The 19,335-nt window shown below is 44.0% G+C and overlaps 1 protein-coding gene across 2 annotated transcripts in view; it reads right to left on the reverse strand.

Moving 5' to 3' along the window:
- zdhhc17 (zinc finger DHHC-type palmitoyltransferase 17) overlaps positions 1–19,335 on the reverse strand; it is an 81,469-nt gene that overhangs the window by 29,507 nt on the left and 32,627 nt on the right. The window contains exons 3-5 of one of the 2 annotated variants that reach the window (XM_033037976.1): positions 11,948–12,070; positions 2,241–2,318; positions 885–1,029 (exon numbers count right to left, since the gene is read on the reverse strand). In XM_033037976.1, the coding sequence (XP_032893867.1) occupies positions 885–1,029; positions 2,241–2,318; positions 11,948–12,070 (346 nt within the window). The remainder of the gene's footprint in view (positions 1–884; positions 1,030–2,240; positions 2,319–11,947; positions 12,071–19,335) is intronic. The other variant, XM_033037975.1, reaches the window with a different exon arrangement.

A 19,335-nucleotide genomic window follows, 5' to 3' on the forward strand; every position in this document is an offset into this window, starting at 1 on the left:
CACTAGATAACAAAAGATTGTAGATACATATTCTAGTCAGGGTAATGTGCAATGTGGGAGGGAAACCTGTAGGTGGCACTGTTCTATATAAATGTCTCTTCTGTCAGTCTGAAGGAGAGTCCCAATCCGAAACATTGCCTATCCATGTACTCCAGAGATGCTTCCTGGCCCGCTGAGTTACTCCTGCACTTTGTGTTCTGCGTCAGATTCCCACATTTGTGCCAAGATGTCTCCTCGGTTCTCAACATCCTCCTGCCTACAACTTAAAAGCACATACTTATTTTTTTTCACCTTTCCAGTTTAGTTCAGACACAGCATGAAAACAGGCCCTTCGGCTCATTGAATCCATGCTGACCATCCATCACCTGTTCACACTAGTTCTAACGTATACCCACCTTTTCATCCATTCCCACGCTAGTTCCATTTATGTAAATTATAGATGCCGATTAACTTACAAATCTGCACATCCTTGGGATATGGGAGGAAACCAGTGCAACCGGAGTAAACCCATGCGGTCACAGGGAGAACGTACAAACTCCATTCAGACAGCATCCGTAGTCAGGATCGAACCAGAGTCTCTGGTGCTGTGAGGCAGCAGCTCCACCTTGATAAAGAGTCCTTGACCTGACGGGCACACCATTACTCACTCGACAGAGGCTGCTTGACAACACAATTGTTTGCAACATCTTACTTTTTGCCTCGGATTTCTATCATCTGCATTTTGTTTGCTCCAATTGTTGCCTCTGTCTTTCTTGGTTAAAGAAGTACACCAGTAGTGGCGAGCGCTAATATCTAAGGCGGCAGTGTGATGCTGTTTTCTCCCAACACTGAGTACTCATTGTTTGTTGCGCAGAGCTATGTTTAAAAGTAAGCTAAATATTTACCTGCCCTTTTGCGATCAGGTACGCGACAATAGATGTATGCCCAAACTGGGCAGCCAGGTGGATACAGCTACAACCTTCTCCATCAATCAAGGAGGGCTCTGCCCCATACTTCATAAGGTGCACAACCATGGACAAGTGGCCCTGCCTAGAAGGAACACAACAGAATAGTTGACATTAATATGATGAAGCATTGCCAAGGATTTGCCACAAGATTTCTTATTCCTCCATAAAACATTTGACTTGATACCCCACCATGGTTCATTAACATCTGCACGAGAAGTGACAGAATAAATATGGCAATAAGGAGTTATGCAGCCCCATGCAGATTCCAGGGCACATTTAAGGAGCTGTACGGCCAAATATGTAACTGAGTGGGTCAGGCAGAATTTCTGGAAAAGGGTCCTGACCCAAAACATCACATGCCTGTTCTCCAGAGATACTGCCTGATCCGCTGAGTTACTCCAGCATTTTGTGCCTTACGTTTTTTTAAAACTTGAACTCGGATTATATTTGGATTGATGATGGGATTCTTGCTTTAAGTTTACAATAACATCCACCGGGTGGCGCCAGCAGTGGCTGTCCTTTCTTCTGTTTTGTTCATTTAAGTACGTGTGAAAGAGTATGTTTTTGTGTTCCTTTGTATTGTTTTATTTGGGAGTGGGGGAAACCTTTTTCAATCTCTTACCTTGACGGAGATGTTTTTCCGTATCGTTTCTCCGTCCCCACTGCGGCCAAACATCGTGGATTGGCGCGGCCTTTCCTGGCGCTTCAACCGCAGGCACAGCACGGACTTACCATCATGGAGCTTGCGATCCCTTTGCCGAGGATCGACTGTGGAGAGCTCCAACCGTGGGCCTGTGGACTTTAACATCATGGAGCCCATGGCCCCTGGTTAGAGACCGATTTGGGAACTCCAAGCTGCGGAGAGATTCAACCGTCCCGGCGCGAGGGCTTCGGATCATCGGCTGCCGGAGCTTTGATCGCCCCGACTGCGGATGGTTCAACAGCCCCGACCGCGGGAGAATAAAGAGGGAGAAGATTGGACTTTATAACCTTCCATCCCAGTGAGGAATGTGGGGAGCCGCTGTGGTGGATGTTTATGTTAACTTTTATTTTAAGTGGCTGTGTGTCTTGTTGCTTTTCACTTAGTATGGCTGTATTGTAACTCAAATTTCACCTTAATTGGTACATGTGACAATAAACTGACCTCAAAACCTTGACACCCTATACGCTATGTTTCAGATTGATCCTAGCTGGTTGTGCTTTTTGGTTGCAGGAGGTGGCATGGACTCTAATGAACCCTGGCACACCCAGGATTAGCTCTCCAAGGACATATGAAACCATGCAAAGTGTTACCTCGTTGCCCAGTGGAGAGGGGTAGAGTTCAGGTCTCCTCCCAACTGATCCACAATTGCACCCTTTGAAATATAGTATCTGAAATAAATATAAATAATGATTCCATTAACAGAATATCAGAGAAACATTCACCCAAGCATCTTATCATCCAATAGTTGAAACACATTAAACATCGACTAGACACAAAATGCTGGAGTAACTCAGCGGCACAGACAGCATCTCTGGAGAGAAGGAATGGGTGACATTTCGGGTCGAGACCCTTCTTCAGACTGATTTCAGGGGAGAGGGCGGAGACAGTAAGACTGGTGGGAGAACTGGGAAGGGGTGCAGATGGAGAAAGAGGGAAAGCAAGGGCTATTTGAAGTTAGAGAAGTCAATGTTCATACCGCTGGGGTGTAAGCTACCCAAGCAAAATATAAGGTGCTGCTCCTCCAATTTGCGCTGGGCCTCACTCTGACAATGGAGGAGACCCAGGATAGAAAGGTCAGATTGGGAATGGGAGGTGGAGTTAAAGTGCTGAGCAACCAGGAGATCAGGTTAAGGCAGACTGAGCGGAGGTGTTCAGTGAAACGATCGCCGAGCCTGCACTTCGTCTCGCCGATGTATAGAAGTTGACACCTGGAACAGCGGATACAGCAGATGAGGTTGGAGGAGGTGCAAGTTAACCTCTGCCTCATCTGAAAAGACTGTCGGGGTCTTTGGATAGAGTTGAGGGGGGAGGTAAAGGGACAGGTGTTGAATCTCCTGCGGTTGCAGGGAAAGTACCTGGGGAGGGGGTGGTTTGGGTGGGAGGGGCAGAGTTGACCAGGAATTTGCAGAGGGAACGGTCTCTGCGGAAAACAGAAAAGGATGGAGATGGGAAGATGTGGCCAGTAGTGGGATCCCGTTGGAGGTGGCAAAAGTATTGGAGGATTATATGCTGTATGCGATGGCTGATGGGGTGGAAGGTGAGGACAAGAACGACTCTGTCTTTATTGTGAATGGGGGAAGGGGAAGCAAGAGAGGATCTGCGGGATATCGAGGAGATCCTAGCGAGAGCCTCATCTATAATGGAAGAGGTGAACCCCCGTTTCCTAAAGAATGAGGACATCTCCGATGATCTAGTATGGATAACCTCATCCTGGGCGCAGATGCGGCGTAGACAGAGGAATTGGGAGTAGGGGATAGAGTCTTTACAGGAAGCAGGGTGGGAAGAAGTGTAGTCTAGATAGGTATGGGAGTCAGTAGGTTTGTAATAGATGTCGGTCAATAGTCTGTCTCCTGTGATGGAGATGGTGAGATCCAGAAACGGTAGGGAGATGTCGGAGATGGTCCAAGTGAATTTGAGGGCAGGATGAAAATTAGTCGTGGTTGATGAAGTCAGTGAGTTCTGCATGGGTGCAGGAGGCAGCACCGATGCAGTCGTCAAAGCAGCGGAGGTAGAGTTCGGGGATAGGGCCAGTGTACGCCTGGAACAGTGATTGTTCGACGTACACTAAAAAGAGACATGCATAGCTGGGGCCCATGCGAGTGCCCATAGCTACGCCTTGGATTTGGAGGAAGTGGGAGGAGTCGAAGGAGAAGTTGTTGAGGGCAAGGACCAGCTCTGGTAGGCGGAGGACTGGTAGGTTCTTTAGTAACTTGTCAGTTTCTTTGTTGAACTAAATTAAGGCGCATGTTGCAATCAAAAGCGCTTGAACAATTGGTTGGGAAGAATTCAAAAGCAAAAAAAAAATAGATACGTATTAGTGGACGGTAATTGGCTGATTTTGCGGTCAAGGAAGAAACAGAGGGCTTTAAGACCTTCCTGGTGGGGGATGGAGGTATAGAGTGACTGGACATCCATGGTAAAGATGAGGGAGTGGGGGCCTGGAAGAGACAAAGAGCGTGTGAGGTGCCTTGGATATAGGTTGGGAGCGATTGGACCGGGGTGGGGGTAGGATGGAGTCGAGGTATATGGAAATTAATTTGGTGGGACATGAACAAGCAGAAACAATGGGTCTGCCAGGACAGTTCAGTTTGTGAATTTTGGGGAGAAGATAAAACCGCGCTGTGCAGGGCTGGGGAACGATAAGGTTGGAGGCTTTAGAGGGCAGAGAGCCGGAAGTAATAAAATCAGAAATGTGTGATATTAAGGTCTGGTGCTCGTCTGTGGGGTCATGGTCCAAGGATAAGAAGGAGATGTCCGAGAGTTGTCGCCTGGCCTCAGCCTGATAGAGGTCAGCTGTCAAAAGTGCTGGAGAAACTCAGTGAGTGCAGCAGCATCTATGGAGCGAAGGAAATAGGCAACGTTTCGGGACGAAACGTTGCCCATTTCCTTCGCTCCATAGATGCTGCTGCACCCACTGAGTTTCTCCAGCACTTTTGTCTACCTTCGATTTTCCAGCATCTGCAGTTCCTTCTTAAACACAGAGGTCAGCTGTCACCTGGCCTCAGCCTGGTTAGCCTTAAACATCGGCTAAATTGCTTTTGAAACACTCAACTAATTTTCAGAAGTGGAAGAGGATACATTTTGCACTTGATGCCATTCAAGGCATTAATTTGATGATTCTTCTCATTAGAGGATTCATCAATATGGATCCTAGAATGAGAACTGTCACTATAATTTTTCACCATTAACAAACTAATTGCTCTCAGGCATATTTCATGACATACACCATCAAAGAGGGATGTGAAAATAGACATGGTGGTGGAACCTTAGAATCATGCAGCATGGAATAGGTCCTTCAGCCCGACTCGTCCATGCCAACCAAGATGCCCCATCTAAACTAGTTCCATTTGCCTGTGTTTGCCCATACCCCTCAACTTTTCCTATCCATGTACCTACCCAAATGTATTTTAAATGTTATTTGTATTGTCTTTGTAAATGTTATTTGTTCATGTCCAGAGGTGCTATGGACACTATTCCTCCCTCAATCAACATTAATAGCTCATTTGTCAATTTAATAATTGGCACAGCTACATAGAGAGAGAGAGAGAGAGAAAAAAAGTTTAAAGGAGAAGTGCAGGGCAACTTATTTATTCGATTGATTTTTTGTTTGTACTACTAAAAGCAGACAAATGACCCACTGAGTTATTCCAGCACTTCGTGTCTATCACCAATTATAGAGTAACGAAGGGTAAGAGACAAATTGGGAGGAGAATATACATTAAAATTGACAGAAATCACTAATGTAGGGAGGGATGGAAAGATGGAGATACAGGGTTCTGGAAAGAAAAAGGCTGAACATTTTAAATGAAAGCATAAGTTAACAGAAAGCCACTGCAACTCATCCTCAAATCAAGAAAGATCTAAAGCAATGACTAGTCTGGTTTTACAACGGAAAGATGCTGCTTGATCAACTCCTTGGCATCTCAAGTGCACTCTCACAAGCCCTATAAAATCACACTCAGAAATCTGGGGTGTTGCATGTCAAGCTGAAAGCTGTGAAGGTTAAGAATTTGTACAAGTGCAAAAAATATAATGCTTTTTATTAAAGATGGGGATTTGAGGGAGTAGGTGAGGGAAGACTGCTGACTGGGGTGACTTGGATGCAAACATAGATAGTAAACACAAAACTTCAATGGCCAATGGAATGTGAGAAATGGCACAGAAAGTACAAGAGCAACAAGCAAAATATGAAAACCGACAAAATAACAAGACAATAAAAGGGCTAGTACAGCCAAAAATCTATCATATTGGAAGACAAAACAAATAACACACACAAGCCATGAATTTGTTTGAAGCATTTAACACAAGTTCAAAATGATCCAAAAGACTTGCTTGGGTCATAATTCAAGCCTTGTACAGTTTCAATTAATAAGGCAATAAAACAAATATGTAACCAAGCAGTAAAATACAAATCAGAAGAGTGATAATCAAATTGAAAAAATGCTCTGATCACAGCTCAACTTAAATACTGCCCAGTTTTGTTCTACAAGACACAAGGCAGACATTCATATTTCTTGGAACCATGAGCCAAAGAGGACAAGAGAGAGAGAGAGAGAGAGAAAATGGAGATGTTAGCTTAGGAATGGAAAATGTGACCAATTCACATGATTGTAAATGGCATGAAAATAAACATAGCTCAGTTTTAAATCGGAGTTGGACCGATACCAATTTTTCCTTTGCATGCAGTAAAATTTAAAATAGATGAGATTGAAAGCAGTGAAGTTGTTTTGGAATGAAATGAATATGGCTGTGCATGTAAAAGATTGTGCTGGGAGACACAAGATACTGCAGATGCTGGAATTTTGAGCAAAAAAAAGACTGCTGGAGGAACTCAGTGGGTCAGGCAGCATCTGTGGAGGGAAATGGACATGACGTTTTGGGTCAGGAACCTTCTTCAGACTGATGACCCACTGAGCTCCTCCGGCGTTCTGTTTTTTGCTTAAGTTTGTGTTTCATGGACAAACTCGGATGGAGAGATATGGCAGGCCTTTAACTGTAATCCACATGGAACACATCCAGATGTGCCCAGTGGTTTTGCCGCTTAGCCTGTGTGTTGCGAATTACTTTCAAGCGTTGAGTAAGTTTACACGCCTCAATTTCTCCTCCACATTAGCCCCTAGTTTTCACATCTCTCACTGAATATCTGGCGGCAAAATACAATTGAAAACCACAAACCCTTGTCCTACTATTCTTATGGTTTCCACAACCCAATTTATCACAAATAAATAATCACAAAAATACACACCATTGCTTTCATTTCAACAACTATTTGTACTACTTCTCCCATCTATTGGAATGAAATTTTGGATTATGCAGTAAAACCATTTTTTCCCCTCACCTTCCCAGCTATATAAGCAAATCTCTTTGATAATATCAAAATTAACAATAATAATGATAAACATGGCATTATGGCTTATAACATCAGTGTCCATGGTTAAAAAAAGAATAATTAATTGCCAATCAAAACCCAGGATTATCCCACAAGTGGCGAGAAACTGTGCACAAAACTAAATGTTAATGGACTTTCATTCAATTGTTTCTAAATGTCCCAACTTTTCCATTGGCAGGGTGACGCAGGAATACCTAATCTGCTGCTCACAACTCTTAGCAACTTGCATTTCAAATGCTTGACAAAAATCGCAGCAGTGATATCCAACAAAATATCACACGGATTTTGGAATGAATATGTGAAGCTTAAGCCGGGTGGAAAAGGTTCTATTGATTAAAGACACAAAATGCTAGAATAACTCAGCAGGTCAAGCAGCATCCCTGGAGTGCATGGATAGGTGATGTTTTGGGTCAGAACCCTTCTTCAGACATTGTGTGTGGAGAAGGGAGGAGGTAAATTCCTGCTTTCTTTCCTCTTTCCACCTTCCATCCTCCTCCTCCCCCCCCCCCCACAGTTTAAAGGAGGGGCCCTACCTAAACCTATCAATTTTCTCTAGAGATGCTGCCTGACCCACTGAGTTACTCTAGCATTTTGTGTTTATCTTAAGTGATAGGTGGATACAGGGGAGGGGTTAGGGCTCAACTACACTAGGCATTTTTTTCCCCCTTGTGTCTATAAGCTTTTGTTGATACTGTTCTCGCTATACAAGCACAGAATTGTAATACGGCACTACATAAATTTCCACCTGCTATTCATGCCACAACTGCACCAGGTATCCGGGCTATAATGTGAATCCTGAACCTGGTGTCCAGGCTCTAGAGGACACGGTGACAGAAGCACGGCTTGGTTCAAGTTTCACTTCACTTTACACAGGGGATTGATGTCCATGCAAAGACATTTTGAAGTTTCACTGAAGCTAAACATGCGAACTGCAAATACACTGTTAACCACTCAAGCTAATGCTTGATTATCTCTGGTACACAAATTCCTTTCAAGAGAAGAAATTCATCACTTGTCTTACAGGGCAATGTATTTTCTTCATATCAGGAAGGTGTCAAAAACACACGTTATTTAGAAGGGGATAATGAAAATAAATAAAAGCAAAAAATTAAGTGGTGGAGAAAGTCAGCTAGTCAGGTAGCACGTCTGAGGGAATAGACAGAGGGCGTTTCCAGTCAATACCGTTCTTCAGATCACAGTGGGGAGGATAAAGCTGGTAAAGAGGTGGGAGTGAAAACATAGGAGGAGGAGGAGGGATTAGCAGAGGCCAACAAAAATGATAAATGTGTCTCAAACAAAATCAGTTGCAAAATAAGATAAATAGGTGCCCCGCTTTTAAATAGAATCTTCTCTTCAGGGTCTTCAACTATCACTTTCTGTTCAGGAGATTACAAACAACCATGCAGACCTCAAATTGCCAATAGTTTTAAATCGTCGAGGGAGTTAGATGTGGCCCTTGTGGCTAAAGGGATCAGGATGTATGGAGAGAAGGCAGGTACAGGATACTGAGTTGGATGATCAGCCATGATCATATTGAATGGTGGTGCAGGCTCGAAGGGCCAAATGGCCTACTCCTGCATCTATTTTCTATGTTTCTATGTCTGTGGAAGGTGACAGCTGAGCAACTGGCTGTGGGCCCTGCCAAGAATAGTTCAATGGGTTTTTATTGTCAGGTATGCACAGCAGAGTGAAATTCTTTTGCACAACTACAAATGCACAGTCGCCATATTTTGGTGCCGTTTACAAGGAAAGCAAAATAATACTCTGGTCCAAGTGTTGGAAGTACCAGAGCTCCCCGACCCAGGTAAGCCCCAAACTGCTGCAGGCCCGCGACCCGACATCCCTCTGCCATGCTGCCCTCCTCCATGTATCGGGGTTGCCTCCTGCAGACAATATCCATGTGACTGCGTAAATAAAATATCAGAGGGGCCCGAAACATGGATAGGTGACGTTTCAGACTGATTTAGTTTAGTTTATTATTGTCATGTGTACCGAGGTACAGTGAAAAGCTTTTTTGTTGCGTGCTATCCAGTCAAAGAAAAGACTATACATGATTACAATCATGCCGTCCACAGTGTACTGATAAAGGGAATAACGTCTCATGCAAGCTAAAGTCCAATAAAGTCCGATTAAAGATAGTTTGAGGGTCTCCAATGTGGTAGATGAGAGAGGTCAGAGCCGCTCCCTAGACTAGCTTATTGTCACATGAAAAGCTTTTGTTGCGTGCAAACCAGCCAGTGGTAAGACAATACATGATTACAATCGAGTCATCCACAGTGTACAGATACATGATATAGGGAATAACGTTGAATGCAAGATAAAGTATAGTAAGGTCTGATTAAAGATAGTCCGAGGGTTTTCAATGAAGTAGATAGTAGCTCAGGACTGATTACAGCTGATAACAAACTGTCCCTGAATTGTAGGTGGGGTGTTGGGGGCGGTGAGGGGGGGGTGGAGAAGAAAGATGGAAAAATGGAGAGGCAGGATGAAGTGTGGCAGGTAGTAGGTCAACGCAGGCCTGGGGGATTTAAACAGGCAGCTGGTTGGAACAAAGGCCATGGGTAAGAATAATAGGTGTGAGGCAGGTATGAAGAGTTGTGGATTATGAAGCCATGGAGCTAGGGGGACGGGTGTGAAAACAACAGACGGCTGGAAACACTCAGCATGTTAGGCAGCGTTTGTGAAGAGAGATCTGAAGGAAGGTTTACGGACCCAAGCCATGAACCATTCCTCTGCACAGATGCCATGCGAGTACATTCAACATTCTCGGCTATTTACTTCATATGTCCTTCATCTGCAGTGTTTTGCTTTTTATGTGCTTGTATTTCATTGAATTTCGGTTAATCTCAATCTCGTTAATTGAGTATTTTAGGTGATTTAATTCTCCCCAACACTAGCCCTTCTCCTTCACAGCCGTATCCCTCCCCCCTGCAAAAGAATGGGTTAGCAGTCCTTGGCATAGTTTCAGTGCACAGATCCCTCGGCAAAGCTGCTGGGGAATGTCTGACAACATTCACTCCACGTGCAAGTAAGGCAGATGATTCGCGGGTAGACACAAAGTGCCGGAGTAACTCAGCGGGTCAGGCAGCATCTCTGGAGAAAAAAGATGGGTAACGTCTCAAATCGGAACCCTTCTTCAGACTGGAAGTAGAGGGGAGTAAGAAACCAGCATCTGCGGTTCCTTTCGACACTGATGATTCGTGGACACTGAGAAGCAGATGGGAACATGATACTGAAGAAAGAAAGATTCCAATGTTCCAGGATGTAAAATCTTCAGGCTTGACAGGATGGGGAGGGGGAATGTCAAAGGAGAGGTGAGATTATAATATTAATCAAAGAGCCCATGATTGTAGTAAAGAGGGGGGGATGAGGCTTACACACAAAAAAGGTCGTAATCACGGTGTACTGCAAACAGACAGCGGAAGATAAAGATATACGAAAACCATTCAGAAATGTACAAATAAATGTGGCAGGTAATAGGTTGACACAGGCAAAGCAAATTTTTTGTCAGGTAAATTATTGGAACAAAGGCCAGAGATAAGAACAATAGGTAGGAGACAGGTATGAAGAGTTTCAGATTGTGAAGCCAAGGAGCCAGGAGGAGGGCATGCTTGTAAATAGTGGCTGGGAATTTAAATTTACCCAATATTAAAAATATATATTGTACTGTTTATAGTTTAATTATTAAATAGTATTGGTGTGAACGGATTGAACAGTGGGATTTCTAAATAAATCCAAGGGGAATTCAAGGTGCTTGACCAATCTGTCAGCTAGCAAAGTTTCAAGCTTCCTGCTTAGTTTAGTTTAGAGATACAGTATTAAAACAGGCCCTTCGATCCACCAAGTTCACACTGACTACCGATCTCCCAATCACACTAGTTCTATATTATCCCACTTTCTCATCCACTCACGACCTACTACAGGCGATTTACGCAGGCCAATTAACCCGCACGTCTTTACGATGTGGGAGGAAACTGGAGCGCTCGGAGGAAACCAACGAGATCACAGGAAGAGCGTGCAAACTCCACACACAGACAGCACCCAAGGTCAGGATTGAATCCGGGTCTCTGGTGCTGTGAGGCAGCAGCTCGACCAGCTGCGCCGCTGTGCCGCTCTAATTGCACTTAGCACCAGATCTACATTGAAGATTCACCAAAATCTTCAGCTGGGTTTTATATTGGAAAATACAGGCGACCTGCCTCAGCAGCAAGTCCAAGCTCAATAATTTAGTCTTGGCCACAGTTTAAGGTCATAAGTGATAGGAGTAGAATTAGGCCATTCGGCCCATCACGTCCACGCCACCATTCAATCATGGCTGACCTCCTAACCTCATTCTTCTGCTTTCTCCCCATAACCTCTGACACCTGTACCAATCAAAAATCTATCTATCTCTGACTTGGCCTCTACAGCCTTCTGTGGCAAAGAATTCCACAGATTCACCACCATCTGACTAAATAAATTTCACCTCAGTATCCTTCCTAAAAGAACATCCTTTAATTCTGAGGCTATGACCTCTAGTCCTAGACTCTCCCACTAGTGGAAACATCCTCTCCACATCCACTCTATCCAAGCCTTTTCCCATCTCCTTGACAATTTCTGCCCTGACGTAAACCTAGGCCTAGTTTAGGAATCAGTTGCCCTCTATCACCAGCTATTATGCAATCTGTGAACCTGAGAATGCAATCAATAAGGCAGAAGAGAAGAATAGGCATAGTTTTAGGTCAACACACCAAATATAGGTTGCAGGCATTCTGTAAAAGCTTGAGAAATACTTAATGCATGTATGCAATTTTCAGAATAGCCCAGAACTAGACTATGGGCAGTGGATTTGTTAATTGACAGGATTGTTTATAAAAATGGTTTATTATAGCCTTTTTAACAATTTGTTCATGACAGTTAAAGACCTACCTGCTCAGATCAATTCTGTTATTGATAGCAGCCCAGTGAAGAAGTGTTACATTTTCTTTATCAGGCTGTTGTACATCATAACCTGCCTCCACCAGCTCTCGACATCGGTCAAATATACCATACCTAGAAAGGAAGGAAAATAACATTGCTCTACTTGTCTCTTCATTATGCTTTGGTTGTAAGCTTTTTGTTAATCCTGCATCATAATCATCATTGATTTCCATCTTATTTCTCCGCACTTACACACAACTGACTGAAAAATATACTTTGATGCTTAACTTGAAGTTGTATTGTATAGAATAACTCTAATTCAGTCAGTCCGTGAAATTCCTGATCTCAATCATTCAAACATATTGCAGCGATTCTCTTGGGGGTGAGGGGTAAGTAATAAGTGGTCTCATAATACTCAGGCTAGAGTACATGGTAGAGAGGGTCAAAGCAAGGGTACCAGGAATTCCTGATGCAATTTTCTATCCAATGCCAATTGCTAAAAACTGCACGTATTCAGAGCCGCCCTTTGCTCTAATGTCTCAAACCTCCCACTCCTCCTCAATCCACCAACACTTGTAAACACATACGAATCATTGAATTGATATAAATAACTTGCTAAGTATTATACAACCCACATTACTATGCAGAAACGAGGAACTGCAGATGCTGGTTTACCAAAGACAGACAAAATGCTCAAGTAACTCAGCGGGTCAGGCCACTTCTCCTGGAGACCTTGGATGGGTGATGTCGTGGGTCTTCAAAGCCTGAAGAAGGGTCTTGACCCTGAGACGTCGCCTATCCATGTTCTCCAGAGATGCTGCCTGATCCGCTGAGTTACCCCAGCATTTTGTACTTTCCACATTACTGTGCCGTAGAATCATGCCTCACTTTCACGACAGAGACAGAAACGTTTTCATAAATATATGTGATTGCCCTTATTAATTCACTATGTCTCCATTTGGCCGATCAGAAAATTACATAAGAATAGCAAAGAATCAGGCCATTCAGCCTGAAAGGTCCACTCCAACAATGATACTTTATGTCAGCCAACTCTCACCTCCTTGATCCCACCTTCATGTGTTTCTCCAATTCACATTTATCTAACATCCACTTAAATGCTCTGCATGCTATTAGTTTCAGTGACCAATCATAGAAACATAGAAAAATAGGTGCAGGAGGCCATTCGGCCCTTCGAGCCAGCACCGCCATTCATTGTGATTTTTTCTCTGATCGTCCCCAATCAATAACTCGTGCCTGCCTTCTCCCCACTAAGCTCCATATTTCAACTACTTGCTGGGTCAATTAATAGCCACCTTATATTCAATACAGGTCCACCAACAATTTTCCCGCAACCGATGGTCTGGCGCCTCCTTTAATCCAGACAAAATTACGAGATTCCCCTCGGGAGTCACCCCAAAATTGTGGTGCCTAGGCCGGGTAAGGCGGCCGATCTCAACCTCATCGGAACATCGGTGTCAATCGGCATGTTGAATCTGCCCCCTGCGGCCGGAGCTCTGGAACTCCAGCCTGGCCAGAGCCAGCAGATCTGTCCCCATAGCCGATTTCCATGGCCAACTCTGCGAGCTGGTATCTCGGCTCCTCAGCGGACTGTACCGGTACCATTGGACTCCTCTGTTGGTCCAGCAAAACAGATAATCCAGGGAGGCTCTGGAACATCAGAGGTGGAACTGTACCCCTACTTTTGCAGTCCTTCCTTAGTGGAAAGATATGTCTAGAAAGTCATAGTCAGAGGTGCAACATTGTCACATCAGGATAGTTTAGAGGCCGTATGATAAAGGGTCTCGAACCGAAACGCCGCTCATTCCTTCTCTCCATAGATGCTGCCTCACCCACTGAGTTATTCCAGCATTTTGTGTTTACCTTCGATGTTACCAGCATCACCAGTTCTTTCTTACACAGGCACTAAAAAAAACATTGCACGTTCAGATTTACTCAACAGGGATGGCTTTGTCAGCAAGAAATTCCAACCTTGATCGATCTTTTCTCCACTGAAAGCAAAAGTTTTGTGCAGTACAAATGTGGCAGTGATGATATGATATAAAGGAGAACATAATAGCTGCTAGGGATCTTGCTTCCACCAAACAACTAAGGCTGAGAAAGTAAATCACTTGCATTTTTCCCACACTACTGTCTTTCTAACGCAGCAGCTTCATGGGCAGAGAATGGTAGATCTTTTGGAAAGGACTAATTGAGCCAAAAGTATTTTTTTTAACAAAGACTGAACTGAGTGTGCAGTGGAAGCAAAGTAACAGCTGTCCACGCCTAATCCAAATAAACTACAGGTCCACCGCCGATTTTCCAGCACCCTTAGTTCTAGACCCTTGTTGTATTATCCATTTAGCTGGACCAACAGAGGTCATGGCCTCGGGGATCGAGATATGGGCCCACAAAGTCGGCCTCGGAGGTTGGCTATGGGAATGGATCTGCCAGCTCCGGTCGGATGGGAGTTCCAGAGCCCTGGCCACAAGTGGCAAATTCGATCCACCGATCGGCCGTGGAAGTCCCGATGAAGTCAAGTCTCACCCAGCCTAGGGGCCACGTTTTGAGGGGACTTCCGGGGGGGGGGGGGGGGGGGGGGGTTCAAGTGTGCTCTTGTCATTTTGTCCAGACTAAAGGAGGTAACAGACAAGCAGTTGCTGGAAAATCCGTGGTGGACCTGTATTTAAAAAATAGATTGACCGGAAGTGTCAATCATCCTTTTGCCTCTTCAGATGTTGCCGAGTTCCTCCAATCCATTTTTTGCTGTTTTAAAAAATTGGACAAAGGTTTAACCATCACCTTATTGAATTAATATCTAATTTTCTTCATTTGATAAAGCTAGCACATAGACAATTTCAACCAACTCGCAAATCTAAATTTATAATTTCTATAGTTTGAAAGTAAAAAAACAGCAATTGCTCAGTTTGACGATTAACCAAACTGCAGAAACGACATTATATTTGAGCAATGAGAGGTAACCAAAGAAAGTGCGCATGATCAGTTCTGGTGCCACGTCTGAGCAACGCTCAACACATTAACAACTCTCCACCATCATCCTCAGCTTCCTGTCACCAGGCCAATTTTGGATCCAATTTGCCACTTGTTCCTCAGAAGCTGGATTGTGTGCGACTTTTTCCCCTGGAGGGCATGAAGCTGAGGAGTGACCTTGTAAATTTATATGTACACTCCGGTTTCCTCCCACAACCCAAAGACATGCGGGTTTATAGGTTAATTGACGGCTGTAAATTGTCCCTAGTGTGTAGCGAGTAGATGATAAAGTGGGATAACATAGAACTCGTGTGAACGGGTGATCGATGGTTGCCGTGGAGACGGTGGGCCGAAGGGCCTGTTTCCGTGCTTTTTCTTTAAATTAAACCAAATCTTAGTTTTAAAATTCTCATTTCAACATCTCTCGGTCATCTCTTGTAAACCTTTGCAACATCTGCTTCTCTCAATGCTGGCCACTTCTTCATTCCCAAATTAATTGTACTTCCATTGGCACTTGTGTTCGGTCCAAAGCGCTGGAATTCTCTGCCGCAGCCTCTCCACATTTCTTTCCTTAATTACCGGCGGCACCGTAGCACAGGGCTGCACAGTGGTGCAGAGGCAGAGTTGCTATCCTACAGCAGCAGAGATCCGGATCCCATCCTGACTATGGGTGCTGTCTGTACGGAGTTTGTACATTCTCCCTGCGACCGTGCGGGATTTCTCCGGGTGCTCCGCTTTCCTCCCACATCCCAAAGACGCAGGTTAATTGGTTTCTGTAACTGTAAATTGTTCCACGTGCGTAGGATAGTGCTGCTGAATGGGTTGGTCAGCACGGACTCATTGGGCCAAAGGGCTTGTTTCCACGCTGTAGCTCTTTTAAAAAAAGTCTAAAGTCATAGTTTGTGAAGTTTTCAGCTATTAAGCAATTCAATGACAAAATAGTAATTGCACCAGCATGTAATGTTTGTGCAACATTAAAGGCATTATAGAAATGCCAGTTGGTGCTGCCTATCTGAAATATTTTTGCTTTTATCTCAACTATTATCTACAAAGGCATTCTAAAACCAGACTAAATTTCCAAACATTCTTTGCATTTTCTGGGGTTGAAACCAGTTCAATCGACTAGATTTAGTTTTAGGAATAAATTTGTTGCTCTGATACACCCAATTATATCACAAAGTCTGAAGAAGGGTCTCGACCTAAAATGTCATCTGTCCGTTCCCTCTACGGATGCTGGCTGACTCACTGAGTTCCTCCAGCATTTTGCGTTTTGTTATGCTGAGCATCTTTCAGTTTACCTCACTTTACAAATGTCACGGGAAAGGACAGACTTCCTTTGCCAGGCATGTGCCAGTTGCTCTCCCTGCTTCTGCTGCAGTTTGCTGGCAAAAGGCTTATACATTATAAAGGCGCAGGTAAACTAAAAACATAACATTTAAACATTATAAACACTAGAATTGCAATTGAAATCTACACAAAACTGAAATAAAATAGCAAATAAAACAGCATGCCACATTGATTGGCCCGAGCTCCAACGATATGCGAAATAGACTATCAGCCAGTTTGTGGGCAATAACTACACAGAGACAAAGCACTGGTCATAAGTGCTTATAATACTGAGTTGTAAAACAAATGCTTTCAAAGGTGAACCTTTTGCAAGGCAATGCAACACTCTATATCAAATTTTACAATTCATGTAAATCCTTGCATTTGGCACGCAAAGGTAGAATTCGAAAATATAGATTTTTTTCATAGAGATTTAACATTTAAATATTTAAATTACAAGACAAACAGCTGTGACCAGCTGATTGACTCCAACATTGTTGGATTCTCATTAAAAAAACAACAGGTTCATTAATGTCCTTCAGTACAGACTCTTGTCATCTTGAACTTGTCTCAGTTTGGCCCATCTCCAGTCAATATCCTCTGTCAACATGGTTCGACACTGAGCCGCCTATTAAATGGGCCAAGTGAGGCAGCCAGTGGATCGAAAGCAGAACAAAGAAACTTAACAGCACAGGGAAAGCGTCTGCTCCACACAATAGGAAGGGTTCAAGAGGGCACCTAATTAGCTTCCTCACATCATCGAAGATAGAGGCCAATCTGGAGAGTGAATTAAGGGAGAGGGCCGGCAATGCATTTGACAGCATCTCAAGCAAAGCACTCACATTTAAATTCAGTCCTGCGTGATGGGATGATAAGATCTGTCTCTTGACTGGAATTGTTCCTTTGTGCTTGGTTGAACTCGCAAGGTCTGCAAGCACGGGTCAATGTCACCCATTGTGGAATTATTGAAGTGTGAGGTGCAGAAGAACTCATCTGACCCACAGCATTCGGGCTGGCCAATTTTTTTTCCCTACCTCTCAGGCCTCAGCACAGCCAGCTTGCGTCCTTGAAGTTAGCGGTGTTGGTGGCAGATTGGGCAGAGAATCAGTGCTAGGGAGCGGGCTGGGGATTTGCCTCCCACGCCCTTGGAAGCATTCTGGGGTCAGGCGCTGGAGGCGCCCCGCTGCACGGGGGCAGAGCGGTGGTTGCGGAAGGCGAGGGCACGGCATGATCGTGGCGTGATCACAGGTCGATGTGTCAGTGGAGTGGGCCCTGCAGCAGTCTGGGGATCATGTTGATCGGGCGCGGCCTGTAGCGGCAGAGCAGCAGTGGAGGACATTGAGTGAATCGTCAGGCCAGACCAACCCCTGCAACACCGACCTAGAGATGCTGCCAGGGCAATGGGCCTTTATGGCCAAGATAGGACACTATCTTCTTTAAGAACTTTAAAGGCACTAAATGCCACTCGTCTTTGCGCACTGCCTCGGTGAAGTCAACTATTCTTACACTACAATCATCGTACTTTTGTACTTATGATCGTGCTTATGCTTCGAATGATTTTACTGAACTGCAAGCAAAACAAAGAATTTTAGTGTATCGAGGTACATGTGACAGTAAAGTGTCATTGAATATTATTAATATGATGGAGCTTTGTGAATCTGGCGAAGAGAGTGATGACGGAATGAATGGAAGGTTGGATGAGTTGCATCTGCATCGGGCATGAATTTGCCTGATCCATTTTTACTTCCCTGCACAAAAACAAAAATAAACAAAATTTGAACTTTGTTGAGTGGTTATTGGGGGCAAAGAAATCAACCTACTTGTGTTCGTAAACAAATGTGCATGGATGCAGATTGATTGAAAGAGCCGGGCAACGGAAATAATTCAACATGTTCTTCCCTTGGGTTTGTCTGCGAAACTTGCAAATTCCCCATCATTTCGAGCATTTGCATTGGCATTAAGCAGCTCAGCTCCGTCCATCTGCTGTTCAACACCATCCTGAGTCAAAGAGCTCCACTGCTAAATAATCTACAGGGAAATCTCTCCAAACGTAATTCTCTCATTTTTGCATTTTATCGATGTTGATTTTATAAAGCTGTGCATTCTGTACCATTTTCAGTTTAGGATCTCTGCATTTAGAACAGGTGCAGCACAAGAACAGGCCCTTCAGTCCACAATGTTTGTGCCGAACATGATCCCAAGACCATCTATTCTCTACCTGTACATAATCCATATCTCTCCATTCTGTGTAGCCATATGCCTATCCAAAAGCCTCTTAAATGCCATGATCATATCTGCTTCAACCATCACCCTCGGCAGCACGTTCCAGGCACTCACAATCCTCTATGTAAAAATAAATTGCCCAGCACAACTCTTTTAAACTTTACTCCTCCCACCTTCAAGCTATGCCCGCTACTATTTTATTTTTGCACTGAGGAAAAAAGGTCAGACTGTCTACCCCATTTATGTCTCTCAGTGTGCCTAGTACTTTTAAACCCACCATGCTTTGTTTTAATTAAAAATCAATTGATTAATACATCCAACCCACTCATTGTAACACCCAGAGGAATGGCAGAATAGACTCGATGGGCTGAACAGCCTAATTCTGCTCCTATGGCTTATGAAGAACTGAAATAAGGAAATATTTTCAAACAGAAGCATTAGCAGCATTCACAGACAAATTCAAAAACTAAGTAAAAGAAAAACTGTTGTCACTGGTGTAACCGTAACATTTTATTTAACCCTGAGACAATTTACCACTTTGCTAAGATTGCTTTCTGTGCTTCCATATTATCACCTGTCCCTGCCCAAACTTAACTGGCATTGCAACTCATCCACTTCTCCCCCACCTTCTGACTTAAATCTTCCAGTGTTCTCTGAAAATGGCCTTGGAGCCCATACGTGACAGGTTCCTCCAACTTCCTTTAGATTCGGCGTGTCGATACTCTCTGGAACTTCCACCAGGTGCACTTGTTGCATCACTGCATGGTTCAACAACTCAAACACCCAGGAAGAAGGAGATTACCAAAAGTGGTGCACACCGCAGGTACTGACCTCCCCACCATCGAAGGCATGAATACAAG

Source organism: Amblyraja radiata, chromosome 19 (genome assembly GCF_010909765.2).
Source record: "Amblyraja radiata isolate CabotCenter1 chromosome 19, sAmbRad1.1.pri, whole genome shotgun sequence".
NCBI lineage: Eukaryota > Metazoa > Chordata > Chondrichthyes > Rajiformes > Rajidae > Amblyraja > Amblyraja radiata.